At 38.2% G+C, this 19612-nt stretch overlaps 1 protein-coding gene across 2 annotated transcripts in view; it reads left to right on the forward strand.

Annotated features, from left to right (window-relative positions):
• LOC123530121 (uncharacterized) overlaps positions 1-19612 on the forward strand; it is a 37462-nt gene that overhangs the window by 13227 nt on the left and 4623 nt on the right. For both annotated transcript variants that reach the window (XM_045310831.2, XM_045310830.2), the window contains exons 6-9: positions 3650-3820; positions 4719-4818; positions 11874-12083; positions 16352-16460. In XM_045310831.2, the coding sequence (XP_045166766.2) occupies positions 3650-3820; positions 4719-4818; positions 11874-12083; positions 16352-16460 (590 nt within the window). The remainder of the gene's footprint in view (positions 1-3649; positions 3821-4718; positions 4819-11873; positions 12084-16351; positions 16461-19612) is intronic.

Raw genomic sequence — 19612 nt, forward strand, 5'->3', positions numbered from 1 at the left:
GATATATATAAGCTTAAAGCTTTATTCTGAAATAAACTTGATCAACTTGGTACAGTGGAACCGTCATAATCCTAACAAGCTGAACAAAACGGTCCCAATATATTCCTTCTCGATTGTAAAAATACCCTTGTAACCCGAAACCTCTCTACTCTGAAAAGCGAACAACTTTTGAAATTTTTATATCAAATGATTTAAAAATTTACCATTCTAATCCAAACCAGTGTCATATTTACCAATGATTCTAGTGTTAAGCTTGCTCAATTTTGACACAAAATTGAGTTTAAAATTTTAATTGTCACTCTTTGAAAAGGTGTCAACAAACAATAGGCCCCCAATACTGGTAATGACAAGTCATATGGGATGTTTACTTTGTAGATGTGTGCAATTAGCACAGATGTTATGATTGTTTATAATTAAATTAACATGAAAATTAACATCACACTAAACCAATGTACATGATGCTTATAGTTCAGCTATGCTTGATTAATCAGTTCATAAGTAGATGGATATACACATCATGTATAATAAAGAGTATAATTTTTCTCTCTAAAAATAAAAAAAAAATGTTTAAACCGAACATTTTTCTGGGTCAGATCATGTTCAGATTAGAGAAGTTGCACTGTATAGTATTATGTTCATCAAAACAATACCAGAAATAGGTTGTTGTTGTTGCAAGTAAGTGAAAACTTCCAATATGAATGAGAAGTGGCTCCAAATGTTATTGTTGTGTTTTCTGTCAGATAATTTTGAATAACATTTGCCTTACCTAGTTATTAAACTCACAACCTAAATCAAATGATGTTGTGCTGACTCCTTCCAGCTATCTTGCTACTAGAAAAAGGTATATCAAAGTTTAAACTATCCCAAGCCCAATGTTCATCTTTATTTAAAGGAAAGAGGATAACAGTTCAGTTTTTCAGTGCAGCCCACCCGTAGCTCAATAGGTAGAGCGTTGGTCTATGGATCACGGGGTCGCAAGTTCGATCCTCAGGCTGGGCATATGACTATTTGGTAAACAACATTATGTCTGAAATCATTAGTCCTCCACCTCTAATTCATGTAGGGAAGTTGGTAGTTACTTGAGGAGGACAGGTTTTTTCTGGTACAAAATCCAGGAACCCTGGTTAGGTTAATTGCCCGCCGATACATAACTGAAATACTGTTGAAAAACGGCGTTAAACCCAAAACAACAAACAACAACAGTTTTTCAATGCTGATTCCACGTCATATTCTGTTTTATTGTACCCCCCGACAACAAAGTTGTAAGGGGGGGTATAATGGTTTCAGGTTGTCTGTCTGGCCGTCTGTCCGTAGACGCAATCTTGTGCGCACCATCTCTCCTTAACCCCTTGACACAATTTAATGAAACTTCACACAAGTGATCAGTACCAACAGTAGTTGTGCATGGGGCATGTTAGGTTCTTTTAGAAAAAAAATTTGCAGAGTTATGGGACTTTGTTTTTTTGTTACTATACTATATACATAGACGCAATCTTGTGCGCACCATCTCTCCTCATCCCCTTGACACAATTTAATGAAACTTCACACAAGTGATCAGTACCAACAGTAGTTGTGCATGGGGCATGTTAGGTTCTTTTAGAAAAAAAATTTGCAGAGTTATGGGACTTTGTTTTTTTGTTACTATACTATATACATAGACACAATCTTGTGCGCACCATCTCTCCTCATCCCCTTGACACAATTTAATGAAACTTCACACAAGTGATCAGTACCAACAGTAGTTGTGCATGGGGCATGTTAGGTTCTTTTAGAAAAAAAATTTGCAGAGTTATGGGACTTTGTTTTTTTGTTACTATACTATATACATAGACACAATCTTGTGCGCACCATCTCTCTTCTTCCCCTTGACACAATTTAATGAAACTTCACACAAGTGATCAGTACCAACAGTAGTTGTGCATGGGGCATGTTAGGTTCTTTTAGAAAAAAATTGTGCAGAGTTATGGGACTTTGTTTTTTTGTTACTATACTATACAATAGACACAATCTTGTGTGCACCATCTCTCCTCATCCCCTTGACACAATTTAATGAAACTTCACACAAGTGATCAGTAACATCAGTAGTTGTGCATGGGGCATGTTAGGTTCTTTCAGCGACAAAAAATGCAGAGTTATGGGACTTTGTTTCTTGTAAACATACTATGTACATACAGTCTGCATATGCAATCTTGTGCGTGCCTAATCTACCAAACCCTTACACACAATTTAATGAAACTTCACACAAGTGATCAGTACCAACCCCTAGTTGTGCATGGTGCATGTTACATTCTTTTAGATAAATATTCTGCATAGTTATGGGACTTTGTTTTTTGTTACTATACTGTATACATACAGTCTATATACATACAGTCCACATAATTATGCAATCTTGTGTGCGTCAAATTGCAATGTACTATGTCAGTGCATGCGGGGGGTACATTCATCACCTTTAGTGATAGCTCTAGTTTTGTTTTAAATTAAGATATAGCATAGGGCAGCAGTGGTCTATAGTTAAAGCTAGATATAGCATAGGGGAGCAGTGGTCTATAGTTAAAGCTAGATATAGCATAGGGCAGCAGTGGTCTATAGTTAAAGCTAGATATAGCATAGGGCAGCAGTGGCCTATAGTTAAAGCTAGATATAGCATAGGGGAGCAGTGGCCTATAGTTAAAGCTAGATATAGCATAGGGGAGCAGTGGCCTATAGTTAAAGCTAGATATAGCATAGGGGAGCAGTGGGCTATAGTTAAAGCTAGATATAGCATAGGGTAGCAGTGGTCTATAGTTAAAGCTAAAGCCCAGTCGTGATCAGGACTGTGTCTCAGAATATGTTTGATCGAGATAAATTCTGTATTCAACAGTATTTCAGTTATGCAGAGGCGGTCTGTTAACCAGTTCCTGTATTCAACAGTATTTCAGTTATGCAGAGGCCGTCTGTTAACCAGTTCCTGTATTCAACAGTATTTCAGTTATGCAGAGGCCGTCTGTTAACCAGTTCCTGTATTCAACAGTATTTCAGTTATGCATAGGCCGTCTGTTAACCAGTTCCTGTATTTTACATAGTAATACAGGCTTACTGTCCATGTGCAACTGACAACTTCTGTGCATAACTCAGATGTCGAGGGTGGATGAATTCAGACACAATATTCTCAAGTCCCGTCCTGAAAACATGTGCACAAAACATCATTTAAGTTGAATTTCGGTTATTGCGAAGTAAAATGCTCAATCCCTTGGAATTGAAGATACCAAGTTTCAACTGTATATCTGCCTTTGCTAGAGAGGGTTTTACTTTGCTAGAGAGGGTTTTACTGTTTAGAGGTGTCATTAACCAAGGTTGTACTGTATGCACTAATCTATGGAGGTAAAACCTGAAATTGAAATGAGCCATGCCATGGGAAAACCAACATAGTGGGTGTGCGACCAGCATGGATCCAGACCAGCGCAGTCTGGTCAGGCTCCATGCTGTTCGCTTTTAAAGCCTATTGGAATTGGAGAAACTGTTAGCGAACAGCATGGATCCTGACCAGACTGCGCGGATGCGCAGGCTGGTCTGGATCCATGCTGGTCGCACACCCACTATGTTGGTTTTCCCATGGCACGGCTCAAATATCAGTTTTTTTTTATCAGTTTTTTAATTGGTCTGTTTTCAGTGAAGCAATGCCACTAGAAGAACAGCTATCACATGATTGCGCTTACTTGAATGCATTATGTAGTCAAGGCAAGATAGATGCCATATTTGCTACAAAGTTGTCATTGTTGCCTCCAGATCTACAAAAACAGGTGGAATCAAGGTGGAGCCAGACAGGAAAGTCTGCTGATAAGTAAGCAGTATCTATTTTATATACATGCCAGCTAGTTGAGCCATTCCGGGGATGGAATTCTTTCATGTTATAAAGTCACCTAGATTCAGACAGACATCCTATAAGAAAGTTAAGAACTTTCCGTTGGCTCCTGTAGGCTGAAGCATTACCATATGTCAGTGATGTTGGCAATGATCATGCCTCACTACAAGACTTGTCCTTGACATTTTTATGCATGTGGTGTCAAAGACTTGGGAGGCATAGTGTTTGAATTGTCCATCCATCATTCTGTCCATCTGCCTGTCTGTTACCTATTTAGTATTTACTGTACAATTGTTCTATCCAAAATCACTTGATATGCAATCTCAAAAGGTTGTATGTGGCAGACACAACCTTTTTTTTCAGCTCATACATTCGTATTTCTAAAACCTACTAGAAACCGGGTGGCAAGTTACCGATATTACCTAATATTATTAACAAAAAGTTAATTTTAGCTCAATAAACGGGGTCACAAAATTATGATGTTATGTTCAAGTTACTTCCCTTTCAATGCAGTTTCTGAAAATGTCATATATAAAAGCTTGTAAGTAATAGTTATGACCTTATATTTGTGGCTTCAACCAAAACTGTTGTTTTTTTTTAGATTAAAGTGATTGTATATTTTGGTTTTTTTTTTGGATTGACACAATGACAGACTCAAAGAAAGTAGTCACCCCCTGAAATTAATGACTTTCCATTACCTGTCTTATCTTGCTACTTCATATTAGAATGTTATATAAAGGAATATTACATTGCAAATGCTGCTTTAAATTGTACTATGAAATTTTATGTATAATTGAAGCAGTTGTTAAAACCATATTCTGTTTATCAATAAGTAAACTGTTCTTAAATTTAAAAAAGTTTGTCTCTTTATTTTTAGAGCCCCAAAACCTGATTTACAGGGAATAGAGGCTGCAGCCATTCAGCTTGGAGATGACATGGCCAGGCAGAATGAATTACTCCAGGAGTTAAAGAAACATGTAAGCTAAAATAATGTTTTATGGGTAAAAAGTCAGTTGTTAGCTCCACTGTACGAAGTATAGAGAGCTGTCCTACTCGACCCGGTGTCGGCGTCCTTTAGTGTCCGCACCGTAGTCAAGTGTTGATGCACTTTCTCTTTATCTCTGTAATTACTTGATGGATTTGTTTCAAACTTAAAATAGTTTATCCTCATCATCACCCACATCATATGACACAAGGGCCATAATTCTCTCACAGATATTTAATGAATTATCCTCCCTTTTTACTTAAAATTTCAGGATAAAGTTTTGATGCACTTTCACTCTATCTCAGATATTACTACAGTCTGACCTATACTAACGGTCACCTCCGATCAGCGGTCACTTCTGTTCAGCGGTCATTTTATGATGCCCCTGACGGATTTTCCTCTATTTTGTCACTTTATTCAGCGGACACCGAAATTGCCTCCCGACCGCCGTATTTGACCCCTTTCAGCAGCCATTTTTCTTCCAAAACCAATTATTTTTAGGCGTAAATTGCCAAAGATACCTGATTTTTAGAAGCACGTGATTGCTAAGTTTCACGTGACTTCACCACAAGAACGGCAAAATGACATGAGCTTCTCAATTAAAACTGATAACCAAAGGTGTAATCCGCTTTTTGTTATGATCAAATGGCCAGTTATTATCGGCAATTAGAATTCTTAAGTTCACAGAATTCTTAAGTTTTCTTTCTAATATTACTATAAATGAAAAATCAGTGAATGCTGTTCGATGCACGATTGAACAATGATTACATACAAACCAGATTTTCCGTGCTGTGACCAACTGTTTGCTTCCTGTCAACTTTAGAAGTTGTACACATGATGACATTTCAGCGTTTCTGTCCCACCCATACCGCTTTTTGTGCCCCCCCCATGAGTGGTGGGGGCATATAGATTTGGTCTTGTCCGTGCGTCCGCCCGCCCGCCTGTCCGTCTGTCCATCCGTCTGAAGTTCATGACGCGCCTAGCTCGAAAAGTATTTGATATAAATTGATGAAACCTTGCAGTCTTTATCATGATATGAACTTGCACACCTCCTATTTTCGTCTGGCTCTGCCCCCTATTTTCAGAGTTATGGCCCCTGAAATAGTCAAAAATGAACATTTTTACCTTGAGACACGCCTAGCTCAAAAAGTATTTGATATAGATTCATGAAACCTTGCATGAGTCTTAATCATGATATGAACTTGCACATCTCCTATTTTTCATCTGGCTCCGCTCTCTGTTTTCAGAGTTATGGCCCCTGAAATAGTAAAAAATGAACATTTTTACCTTGTGACACGCCTAGCTCAAAAAGTATTTGATCTAGATTCATGAAACCTTGCATGAGTCTTAATCATGATATGAACTTGTGCACCTCCTATTTTTCATCTGACTCCGCCCCCTATTTTCAGAGTTATGGTCCCTGAAATAGTCAAAATTGCACATTTTCACCTTGTGACACGCCTAGCTCAAAAAGTATTTGATATAGATTCATGAAACCTTGCATGAGTCTTAATCATGATACAAACTTGCGCACCTCCTATTTTTCATTTGGTTCAACCCCCTATTTTCAGAGTTATGGCCCCTGAAATAGTAAAAAATGAATATTTTCACCTTGTGACATGCCTAGCTCAAAAAGTATTTGATATAGATTCATTAAACCTTGCATGAGTCTTAATTATGATATGAACTTGCGCACCTCCTATTTTTCATTTGGGTCCGCCCCCTATTTTTAGAGTTATGGCCCCTGAAATAGTCAAAAATGTACATTTTCACCTTGTGACGCACCTAGCTCAAAAAGCACAGTCGAAACTCGGTATCTCAAACTCGCTTACCTTGAAATTCCGCTTAAGTCACAGAAATTTTCAAGTCCCGTCAAAGTTCCTTCTTTATATATGTAATTCAACTCCGGTTACTTAAAATTTGACTTACCAAGACTCCGGATGTGTCGAAAGGGATTTTCAGTCCCGTCAATAAAATTCAAGTGCATTGTAATTTCGGTAAGTTGAAGTGAGAAAAATATGCGAAAAAATTCATATCAAATGTGCGGCGATTACCAAAGTGAGATGATTGTCATACTTGTCTGCATGTGCCATAATGATAATTGTTTGATGTAAACATTAGATTTTTTTTCATCAGCGGTCATTTTTTTTTTGTTTTTGAGACGTTGTGAAAATTGCTTTTGATTTAAACTAATGAATTGATTAGTTTGATTAGTTTTAACTGTTGAGATCATTAATAAGGACTAATTAGAGGTAATCGCGATGAGACTTATAAAAATTTAACTTCTTGGGGGAAAGCATCATTCGTTCAAAATGTCAGATCGAAATGTTGTCATTCCTCCAGGAGAGAAACGTTCACAAAGGAAACTTGACTCAAAACATTTTAATTCTTCGAAAAACTGAAAACTTTGATAAACACAAACTGTATATTTATGATAGACCCAACAGGAGATAAAAAAAGGTGTTAATGTATTTTTTGTATGTGATGCTCATAGCTCAAAAAGTATAGGGCTTAGAATAATGAATCCTTTTCATAAAATGTTTGTTGAGGCTATACCCCATTAAGACTGCAAACATTTGAATTATTGCCCCTTATTTGTGACAAATGTACCAATGGGGGCACACCCTTTGTCCTACAGACACATTCTAGTTGCTATTGTTTTCGAACACATACGTTCTCTTGTGGAAAATAGTTGGCGTCAGTCGATCAATGATGAACAAACCTTTCAATTTATCCCCACTAAAACGTGTGAGAGCGTTGTTTACGACGGAAATATTGCAGTTTACTAGGTGTTATGATTCGGTTGATGATGTTATGATTCTTCGTATAACAATATCTGCCATAGGAAATTCAAAACTATTCTGCCAGGAAAAGCATAATTAAACAGTAGATGTGCAGATTACCATGTCTGCAAATGTTTATTTGTTGTTGCTAATATTATTTCCATTATTTCAGTTGTTTAACGACAAAGTCTTCAAATTTTCATGTAATAAATTATATCGTAGGAAATCTCAATACTTTCAATCCTCATTACTTCTTTTTTAGTACCACATGTACAAAAAGAAAAAGAAACAAGAGGACCATGATGGTCCTGAATCGCTCACCTCTTCCCACATGACCCAGTTTTTGACACAGTGACCTAGTTTTTGAGCTCATGTGACCCAGTTTTGAACTTGACCTAGATATTATCAAGATAAAAATGCTGACCAATTTTCATGAAGATCCATTGAAAAATATGGTCTCTAAAGAGGTCACAAGGTTTTTCTATTATTTGACCTATTGACCTAGTTTTCGAAGGTACGTGACCATGTTTTGAACTGTACGTAGATATCATCAAGGTGAAAATTCTCACTAATTTTCATGAGGATCTCATGAAAAATCTGGCCGCTAGAGAGGTCACAAGGTTTTTCTATTTTTCTACCTACTGGCCTAGTTTTTGACTGCATGTGACCCAGTTTCTAAACTGACCTAGATATCATCAAGTTGAACATTCAGATCAATTTTTATGAAGATCCATTGAAAAATATGGCCTCTAGAGAGGTCAAAAGATTTTTCTAATTTTAGACCTACTGACCTAGTTTTTGACCGCAGTTGACCCAATTTCAAACTTGACCTAGATATCATCAAGATGAACATTCAGACCAACTTTCATACAGATCCCATGAAAAGTCACAAGGTTTTTTTATTATTTGACCTACTGACCTAGTTTTTCAAGGCACGTGACCCATTTCAAACTTAACCTAGATATCACCAAGGTGAACATTCTGACAAATTTTCATGAAGATCCATTCAAGGGTATGGCCTCTAGAGAGGTCACAAGGTTTTCCTATTTCAAGACCTACTGACCTAGTTTCAAACTTGACCTATATATCATCAAGATCAACATTCAGACCGACTTTCATACAGATCCCATGAAAAATATGGCCTCTAGAGAGGTCACAACGTTTTTTCATTATTTGACCTACTGACCTACTTTCTGAAGGCACGTGACCCACTTTCAAACTTGACCTAGATATCATCAAGATGAACATTCGGATTAATTTTTATGGAGATCCATTCATAAGTATGGCCTCTAGAGAGGTCACAAGGTTTTTCTATTTTTAGACCTACTGGCCTAGTTTTTGACTGCACATGACCCTGTTTCGAACTTGACCTAGATATCATCAAGATGAACATTCAGACCAACTTTCATACAGATCCCATGAAAAATATGGCCTCTAGAGAGGTCACAAGGCTTTTCTATTATATGACCTACTGACCTACTTTTTGAAGGCACATGACCCACTTTCAAACTTGACCTAGGTATCATCAAGGTGAACATTCTGACCAATTTTCATGAAGATCTCATGAAATATATGGCCTCTAGAGAGGTCACAAGGTTTTTCTATTTTTAGACCTACTGACCTAGTTTTTGACCGCACGTGACCTAGTTTCGAACTTGACCTAGATGTCATCAAGATGAACATTCAGACCAACTTTCATAAAGATCCCATGAAAAATATGGCCTTCAGAGAGGTCACAAGTTTTTTCTATTATTTGACCTACTGACCTAGTTTTTGAAGGAACGTGACCCAGTTTCGAACTTGACCTAGATATCATCAAGGTGAACGTTCTGACCAATTTTCATGAAAATCTTGTGAAATATATGGCCTTTAGAGAGGTCACAAGGTTTTTCTATTTCTAGACCTACTGACCTAGTTTTTGATGGCACGTGACCCAGTTTCGAAACTGACCTAGAAATCATCAAAATGAACATTCTGACCAATTTTCATGAAGATCTTGTGAAATATATAGCCTCTAGGGAGGTCACAAGGTTTTTCTATTTTTAGACCTACTGACCTAGTTTTTGATGGCACGTGACCCAGTTTCGAACTTGACCTAGATATCATCAAGATGAACATTCTGACCAATTTTCATACAGATTCCGCAAAAAATGTGACCTCTAGAGTGGTCACAAGCAAAAGTTTACGGACGCACGGACGACGGACACCGCGCGATCACAAAAACTCACCTTGTCACTTTGTGACAGGTGAGCTAAAAACGACATTTAAAGTAAATATTAAAAATTGTGTTCTAAAATAAAGGGACGTGGAATTGCTTGGAGTGGGAAAAAGCAAATAAGAGTGTTAAAAAAGACACTGAGCTATAATGTGTTTTCAGCATGTCTGTCATTGCTGTTTAATATCTTTAAGCGAGGGCATTCATTTATGTTGTAAGAACTTGTTGCCCAACCGTTTTTTGTTTACTTCTTTATGCTGTGTATATGTGCTGTTATTGCAACTGCCACATGCCTGTGTTTATCTTAGGCTATCAAATTGTTCCTAAAAGGGGGACATCTTTTAAAAATTCTGTAAAAGTAGGATTTACGAAAATCCAAAGTAAGTAGGGTTGTTTTTTTTTAATTGATATTGGATGTGATATTCTTCTGCAAGAATGAGAATTATTTGAGTTGCAAGATATTACGAAGAATCATATAACCCCCTTTGTAGAATCATAACATCATCAACCGAATGATAACAACTAATAAACTGCAATATTTCCATCGTAAACAATGCTCTCACAAGTTTTTTCGGGGATAAATTGAAACGTTTGTGTATCATTGCTTGACTGACATGGGCTATTTGCCGCAAGAAAACGTACGTGTTCGAAAACAATAGCAAAAAGCGGTATGTGTGGCACTGAAACGCTGAAATGTCATCATGTGTACAACTTCCAAAGTTGACAGGAAGCAAACAGTTGGTCGCAGCACGGAAAATCTTGTATGTATGTATTAAATCATTGTTCAATCGTGCATCGAATAGCATTCGCTGATTTTTCATTTATAGTAATATTAGAAAGAAAACGTAAGAATTCTTTACCTGTGTCACTGTTTTTACGTGAAAACCATCATGACCAGAAATCACAACAGAAGCATTTCCATACATAACCGAGAGGTTATGATTCTGGAGATTACCGGGCGTGTTGAAGAAGGAGGGGTGTATTGTTTTGTAGATGTTGGTCGGTCTGTCAGTTGGTTGGTCGGTCGGTCTGTTGGTCAGTCAGTATGTAGACATATCCGTTTCCAGATGATAACTCAAGAACACTTGGGCTTAGGGTACTGAAAGTTGATAGGATGGTTGGTCATAACCAGCAGATGACCCCTATTGATTCTGAGATCAGTAAGTCAAAGGTCAAGGTCGCAGTGACCCAGAACAGTTAAACAGTTTCTGGGTCATAACTCAGGAGCTTGGGCCTAGGATCATGAAAGTTGATAGGTTGGTTGGTCATGACCAGCATGACCCCTATTGATTTTGAGATCAGTCGGTTAAAGGTCAAGGTCACAGTGACCCAGAACAGTTAGTTTCCGGATGATAGCTCAAGAACGCTTGGACATAGAACCGTGAAAATTGATAGGGAAGTTGGTCATGACTAGCAGATGACCCCTATCGATTTTGAGGTCAAAGGTCAAGGTCACAGTGACCCAGAACAGTTAAACAGTTTCCAGATGATAACTCAAGAATGCTTGGGCCTGGGATAATGAAAGTTGATAAGGTGTTTTGTCATGACCAGCAGATGACCCTTATTGATTTTGAGATCAGTAGGTCAAAGGTCAAGGTCACATTGACCCAGTACAGTTAAGACGGTTTCCTGATGATAACTCAAAAACGCTTGGGCCTAGGATCATGAAAGTTGATAGGGAGGTTGGTCATGACTAGCAGATGACTTCTATTGATTTTGAGGTTAGTAGGTCAAAGATCAAGTTCACAGTGACTAGGAACAATTTACCGGTTCTCGGATGATAACTTGAGCACACTTGGGCCTAGGATAAAAAAAATTAAGAGAGAGGTTGATCATGACCAGCAGATGACCCCTATTGATTTTGAGGTCAAAGGTCAAGGTCACTTTGACCAAGAACAGTAGAACTTCTGTGCACAGTGACCAAATAATTTCTGTTCCTTGTGCAATTACTGAATGAATCAAGGGAGGCATTTTGTGTTTGACGAGCTCTTGTTCAATGAATAATTTGTTAATGATGAAATATAAGTTTTACCATTTTTGTCATTACAGCATGATTATCAACCAACCGAGGACTCCAAGCTGGAAACCATTTGTAGAACAATAAGCCTAGTACTGTCTGAACTCTCGCAGCTGGTTACCGGCTTCACTTTCTGTTATGAGAATGAAATGAAACACTGGTGTAACAAGTCTCCACCAAATCTCACACAGCTGGGTCCAGCATTTAAAAGAGTTCATAGATTACTGCAGCAGTTTGTTCAGGTATTTTACAGTTAATGTGATAGCAGCATGCATAGGATTACCTGTATTTTAACTGATTTTGGCCTGTTAATATTACTTAATCAGTTGTTAACAACTCAATTCCTTAAAGTGTCCAGTGATTTTTAGCTCATCTGATTTTTTGAGAGAAAAAAATGGGTTATTTCATCACTTGATTGGCGTCGGCGTCGGCATTGCCTGGTTTTATTTTTAGGTCAGCTTTTCTTCTAAACTGTCAAAAGTATTGCTTTGAAACACTTGTTCACCATCAATAGCTGACCCTGTACAGCAAGAAACATAACTCTATACTGCTTTTTGCAGGAATAATGGCCCCTTTTTGGCGAGAAAATATCAGATTTCTTGGTTAAGTTTTATGTTTAGGTAAACTTTTCTCCTAAACTATCAAAGCTATTGCTTTGAAACTTGCAACACTTGTTCACCATCATAAGCTTACCCTGTACATCAAGAAACATAACTCCGTCCTGCTTTTTGCAAGAATTATTGCCCCTTTTGGACTTAAAAAATCAGATTTCTCGGTTAAGTTTTATGTTTAGGTCAGCTTTTCAAATAAACTATCAAAGCGATTGCTTTAAAACTTGCAACAATTTGTTCACCATCATAAGCTGACCCTGTACAGCAAGAAACATAACTCCATACTGCTTTTTGCAAGAATAATGGCCCCTTTTGGACTTAGAAAATATCAGATTTATTGGTTAAGTTTTATGTTTAGGTAAACTTTTCTCCTAAACTATCAAAGATATTGCTTTGAAAGTTGCAACAGTTGTTCACCATCATAAACTGACTCTGTACATCAAGAAACAAAACTCCATCCTGCTTTTTGCAAGATTTATGGCCCCTTTTGGCCTTAGAAAATCATGGGTAGGACAATTTTCTATTATACAAAAATAATCAGGTAAGCGTCAGCACCCACAAGGCAGTGCTCTTGTTTTCTGTTGAACTTTTGCAATAGAAAGTTTCAGGATAAATATCAGTTCACTGTATCCCTCAGTTTGAATGTTTAAAACTGAGTCTGAATTATTTTTCCACTTGAGCTATTACATAAGCTACTTAGATATATCCAGGGTGAGTTAAATGACCAAGTGGTCAAGTCTGAGACAGGTCCAGGGTGAGTTAAATGGCCAAGTGGTCAAGTCTGAGATAGGTCCAGGGTGAGTTAAATGGCCAAGTGGTCAAGTCTGAGATAAGTCCAGAGTGAGTTAAATGGCCAAGTGGTGAAGTCTGAGATAGGTCCAGGAGAAGTCTGAGATAGTTCCAGGGTGAGTTAAATGGCCAAGTGGTCAAGTCTGAGATAGGTCCAGGGTGAGTTAAATGGCCAAGTGGTCAAGTCTGAGATAGGTCCAGGGTGAGTAAAATGGCCAAGTGGTCAAGTCTGAGATAGGTCCAGGGTGAGTTAAGTGACCAAGTGGTCAAGTCTGAGATAGGTCCAGGGTGAGTTAAATGGCCAAGTGGTCAAGTCTGAGATAGGTCCAGGGTGAGTTAAATGGCCAAGTGGTCAAGTCTGAGATAGGTCCAGGGTGAGTTAAATGGCCAAGTGGTCAAGTCTGAGATAGGTCCAGGGTGAGTTAAGTGACCAAGTGGTCAAGTCTGAGATAGGTCCAGGGTGAGTTAAATGGCCAAGTGGTCAAGTCTGAGATAGGTCCAGGGTGAGTTAAATGGCCAAGTGGTCAAGTCTGAGATAGGTCCAGGGTGAGTTAAGTGGTCAAGTCTGAGATAGGTCCAGGGTGAGTTAAATGGCCAAGTGGTCAAGTCTGAGATAGGTCCAGGGTGAGTTAAATGGCCAAGTGGTCAAGTCTGAGATGTATCCAGGGTGAGTTAAGTGACCAAGTGGTCAAGTCTGAGATAGGTCCAGGGTGAGTTAAGTGACCAAGTGGTCAAGTCTGAGATAGGTCCAGGGTGAGTTAAATGGCCAAGTGGTCAAGTCTGAGATAGGTCCAGGGTGAGTTAAGTGGTCAAGTCTGAGATAGGTCCAGGGTGAGTTAAATGGCCAAGTGGTCAAGTCTGAGATAGGTCCAGGGTGAGTTAAGTGGTCAAGTCTGAGATAGGTCCAGGGTGAGATAAGTGACCAAGTGGTCAAGTCTGAGATAGGTCCAGGATGAGTTTAATGGCCAAGTGGTCAAGTCTGAGATAGGTCCAGGGTGAGTTAAGTGACCAAGTGGTCAAGTCTGAGATAGGTCCAGGGTGAGTTTAATGGCCAAATGGTCAAGTCTGAGATAGGTCCAGGGTGAGGTAAGTGACCAAGTGGCCAAGTCTGAGATAGGTCCAGGGTGAGTTTAATGGCCAAGTGGTCAAGTCTGAGATAGGTCCAGGGTGAGTTTAGTGACCAAGTGGTCAAGTCGAGATAGGTCCAGGGTGAGTTAAATGGCCAGGTGGTCAGTTCTGAGATAGGTCCAGGGTGAGTTAAATGGCCAAGTGGTCAAGTCTGAGATAGGTCCAGAGTAAGTTAAATGGCCAAGTGGTCAAGTCTGAGATAGGTCCAGGGTGAGTTAAATGGCCAAACCAAGTGGTCAAGTCTGAGATAGGTCCAGGGTGAGTTAAGTGACCAAGTGGTCAAGTCTGAGATAGGTCCAGGGTGAATTAAATGGCCAAGTGGTCAAGTCTGAGATAGGTCCAGGTTGAATTAAATGGCCAAGTGGTCAAGTCTGAGATAGGTTCAGGGTGAGTTAAGTGACCAAGTGGTCAAGTCTGAGAAGGGTGAGTTAAATGGCCAAGTGGTCAAGTCTGAGATAGGTCCAGGGTGAGTTAAGTGACCAAGTGGTCAAGTCTGAGATAGGTCCAGGGTGAGTTTAATGGCCAAGTGGTCAAGTCTGAGACCATGACTCACTTGGTTCTCTTCATGGCAAGTTCAGGCATTGTTTGGCTGATCATGACAGGAAGCCATCAGGGCTTGAGCGAGGGAGCAACTTGAGAGAAATAGTCGCTTTGTAGCTCCCCACTTCGCTCTAATCAAACATCAAAGCAAAATTAAAGTCACCCGACTTTTTTATCCACACTCCTCCAGTTATCCGCTATCGGCCTGTTGACACTTGACTGGAATACACGATGGCATAATTTAAGCTCCGCCTACTTCAGATTACGGAAAAATGCCGTTGACACCTGTTTTGTAAACTTACTGTTGATAAACAAAGCAGTAGGGATTTATATTACAGAAGTTTTGACCTTTAGAAAGTATCTTACCATGACTAGCTCCAGTAATTTCCTTAAATCCACTTAATTTTACTTGTATTTTTCAAAAGCCCAACTTTAGAAACATAATATTATCACTGACACTTTCTGTGACTAAAATAACGTTACTGAAATTTACCCAGATTTTTGACATCTGCCATCAGAAACTGGGTTAAACCTGTTTGACAACTGTTTCTTTTTTAATGTGTGCCGACACCAGCATATGAAAGAGTCACCAGCAGATCAAAGAATGTATTCCGTGTGATGTCATAGTGATGTCACTGCTTCCTATTGACATGTATTTAATACACACACTTATTTAAAATGACTGACTGAGTGCAAAGCACTGGGAGCTTGATTTATTTTTTGCTGATATGGAATTAACTTTTTTAATTGTATTCATATTTAAAGGGTTTTCTTGGTTTGGGCAGTCATTGCAAGAGTGAAAAAAACTTAAATTTGCAATTCTTAAAATCACATTAGATTCAGAAGGTTTAAAATGATAAGAAAACAGAATCATTGACATTTTCAGTGCATTTTTATTTACTTTAAATTAATAGACTTTGTAAACAAAGACAGGAAATAATAAAAATAGTTACGTTATATTAAGCATATTTAGTTCCTTTTTCAACTTGCATGTCATGGTGCTAAAATCTCGCCACTTCTCCCTAAAATCTTGTCACTTCTCCCTAATCTTAGCTGAGGGAGAAGTGACTTCTCCCTAAAATCTTGGCCTAGCTTAAGCCCTGGCCATACAGCTTGCTATAAATGGAAGGTTTGAGGCCCTGCTCAGGAGTGCATCTTCCTCCACCATTTCCATGTCACTGGGATCTGTATTCATTACCAGACTTAAGAGCGTCAGTTATTCAATGCAAATTTATACATTCTGTAGGTCTTCTCTTCTAAAGTTTTGTCATTGCTATTTAAACATTGACGGCAAAAAAGAAAATTTAGCATTTTGAAGTGTAAGTCAAAACGAAATATTGATGAATATTGGCCCTAAACTTGGACAGGTCCGAGAAAAATATAAAAAATCTGTAAAAAAAAATGTGCAAAAAGATTAGGAACATAATGTTGTTTTATTTCAGTTACTCCAGAATTTACGAGCAATCAGAGCATCATATACGTCACTCAATAGAAACACAGCAGAAGTATTACCGCAGATTGGCAGACAACATGATGCTTCCCTTACATTAGGTATATCTTCTTATTCAGATAGACAGGCTCAGCATAGAGCATAAAAGCTGAAACTTGGTTTCAGTCGATTCTAAGATGGGCAAAGCCACTGAGATAGATATTTGGTTACTTTGTATTTAATTTTTTTTTTTTTAAGAATTTATGAAATTTCTGACAGTGTGATTCAGCTAGATAAGAGTTAGATTGCACACATAGACAGTGCGAGGCTGAAAATGGCTGTTACTACTAATCCCGAGGTTTCAAGTTTAGTAGGGTAATGGTGGCCCATTGTAATAAAGTTTTAAAACTCCAGCATGTTGTTGGTTGATTATGAGCACAATTTCCAGATTGACCAATGGCAAGCTTGCTTTCTGAGACTTGGTTTCATAATTAATATTTTATCTATAACATGCAGCCCAGGTTTAGGGAATTTGACCAGTAAACCAATGGAAATTGATAAAAAATTACCTGCATTTATTATTGTTATGTCCCCCTTTGAAGAAGAGTGGGTACTGCTATATGGTTTTCCTCATGTGTTTGGTTTGGTAGACTCTTGTTTTTGTTGACAAAATGACCATTTGCTCTAAGTCACTCACCTGAAACTGACTATTTGTATGACACACTGAATCATGAGCAGAGTAGTAATAACTGTATTAAGTATAAAAGGTTTTTCTATTTTTAACTGGCCCATTAAATCAGTCAAGCGGAATCATTGAATGGATTTGAAGGAGAACCTGACAAGTACCAGACCAAGTTTGGTAATGGTCAAGCTGTTCACGAGAAAAATTGTTTAAAAGATTTTGCTATTTTCTGCTTTAAAGGCCTGTAAAATTAGTCACGAGGAACCATTTGTATAAACTTGAAAGTAGACTGTACAAACAAAGTTTGGTGAAGGTTCATCAAGCGGTTCATTGGAAGAAGTTGTTTAAAGGTGAAAATGAAAGGCCAGATGACAGACAACCAACACAATCCCATTACAGTAGCTCAGCCTGAAACTTTGGTTCAGGTGAGCTATAAATCAGCGAAACTCTCCCGGTTTGAGGACCTTATAATGATTCTACAGACCAAGTTTGACGAGAATTCAGCAAGCGGCAGAAGTCGTCATAGGTCAAAAATCATGGTCAAAGTGACACAAAGACGGAAAACAGTAGTCTTGGATGTTTGGTGCTCAAACTTCACAGGATGATTGACTTTTGTCAGAAGAAGATTCCTGTTGTGGAATCAGTGGAACATAGGTGAAGGAGGTCCTTCGGACTGAAAACAAAGTTTCTTCTCAATAATTGTGGAAGACTTGGGCCTGCAGTGGTCAGACTACATAGAATGTATCCCTGTGGTCAGCAGGTGACTCCTATAGTATATTCCTATGATATTCAGATTGAGAAAAATTTCCATTTAATAATCAGTAATGGAGGATGCGGATGCTTCCAAAAACAATTTCTGTTCTACAAGTGGAAAAGACTTTGGTCTTATAATTAGCAAAAATACACAATTGGTTACTTCAGACAGGCAGTCATAATGGGAGGGGATATATTTTACCTAATAATTGCAATCAGTAATAAAGCAGACTGATAAATATACTGCATTTGTAAAAATTTTAAGGGAGTGCTTGCATGCATGTCCCTGTCTTGCCAGTATGCAAAAGATTGGGTCAGATCTGAAATATTGGACGAGTTATCTGGATATGGATTTCTTTTCTTTATTGTAATCAAGAGCTGTTGGTTTTCAAAGAGATTTGGCCTTAACTGACAAAAATGTATCCCTAAGAAGAGAATGTGCGCATGTTGTCCGGCATACACGTATAGAAATTCTTCTTCCATAATAAGCCTGACCTTTATTGTTGATGTGAAACAAGATACTAGGGTCTATATTAATAATTACCAGCTTTAAAATTCAGTGTTTGGCTCAGGTACTGAGTCCTTAAATACTGGCAATTGGACAACAGAATCCATGAAACAAGAGGGCCATGATGGCCCTATATCGCTCACCAGACTTGATCTGGCTTACTGACAAAGTTTTTGATCCCACTTGACCCAGTTTCAAACTTGATCTAGAGATCATCAAGACAAACACTCTGACAAAGTTTCATAAAGATAGGGTCACAACTGTGGCCTCTAGAATGTTAACAAGTTTTTCCTTTGATTTGAATGGGTGACATAGTTTTTGATCCCACATGACCCAGATTCAAACTTGACCTAGAGGTCATCAAGACAAACATTCTGACAAATTCTCATAAGTTTCAAACTTAAATTGTGGTCTCTAGAGTGTTAACAAGATTTTCCTTTAATCTGGCCTACTGACCTAGTTTTTGAACCCACATGACCCAGTTTCGAACTTGACCTAGAGATCATCAAGACAAACATTCTGACCAAGTTTCATAAAGATAGGGTCACAACTGTCACCTCTAGAGTGTTAACAAGTTTTCCCTTTTGACTGGGTGACCTAGTTTTGACCCCACATGACCCAGATTCTGACTTTTCCTAGAGGTCATCAAGACAAATATTCTGACCAATTCTCATGAGCGTCAAACTTAAATTGTGGTCTCTACAGTGTTAACAAGATTTTCCTTTGATCTGGCCTACTGACCTCGTTTTTGAACCCACATGACCCAGTTTCAAACTTGACCTAGAGATTATCAAGACAAACATTCTGACTAGGGATGGGATGTTTTAATAGAAGCTTTAAATATTCAATTACTGCCGATTGCTCCGCCACTGTGGATGAAAACTGATTCTGCGGACAGTCTGAAATGTAGTACAAAATATTGTAAAAAGATCGCCAATATCTACAAGTTTGATATTGTTTTCGAAAAAAAAAATTCTAACATTAATTTTGTTACGTTAAACAGGCGCCAATAAAAATGAACAAAAAAATATAAAGGCATCACATTTGACTGTTAATCCGTAACGATGACCCCTGCCAATTATGCTTTGCAATTTTCTTGTTAATTGGACAATTTTGACATGCATCACATATATGTAAACTGTTAATCCGTAACGGTAGCCCCTGCCAATTATGCTTTGCAATTTTGGTGTTAATTTGACATCTTTTGATATGCGATAAACAAACACGACAGAACAAACGGTTTCATTCTGCAGAATAAGCATGCTTATATTGCTCAAAATCAACGATACAAATTTTGAAGAAAAACAACAACAAAAAACACTAATTTACGA

The sequence above is a fragment of the Mercenaria mercenaria genome, chromosome 13 (assembly GCF_021730395.1).
Source record: "Mercenaria mercenaria strain notata chromosome 13, MADL_Memer_1, whole genome shotgun sequence".
Classification (NCBI taxonomy): domain Eukaryota; kingdom Metazoa; phylum Mollusca; class Bivalvia; order Venerida; family Veneridae; genus Mercenaria; species Mercenaria mercenaria.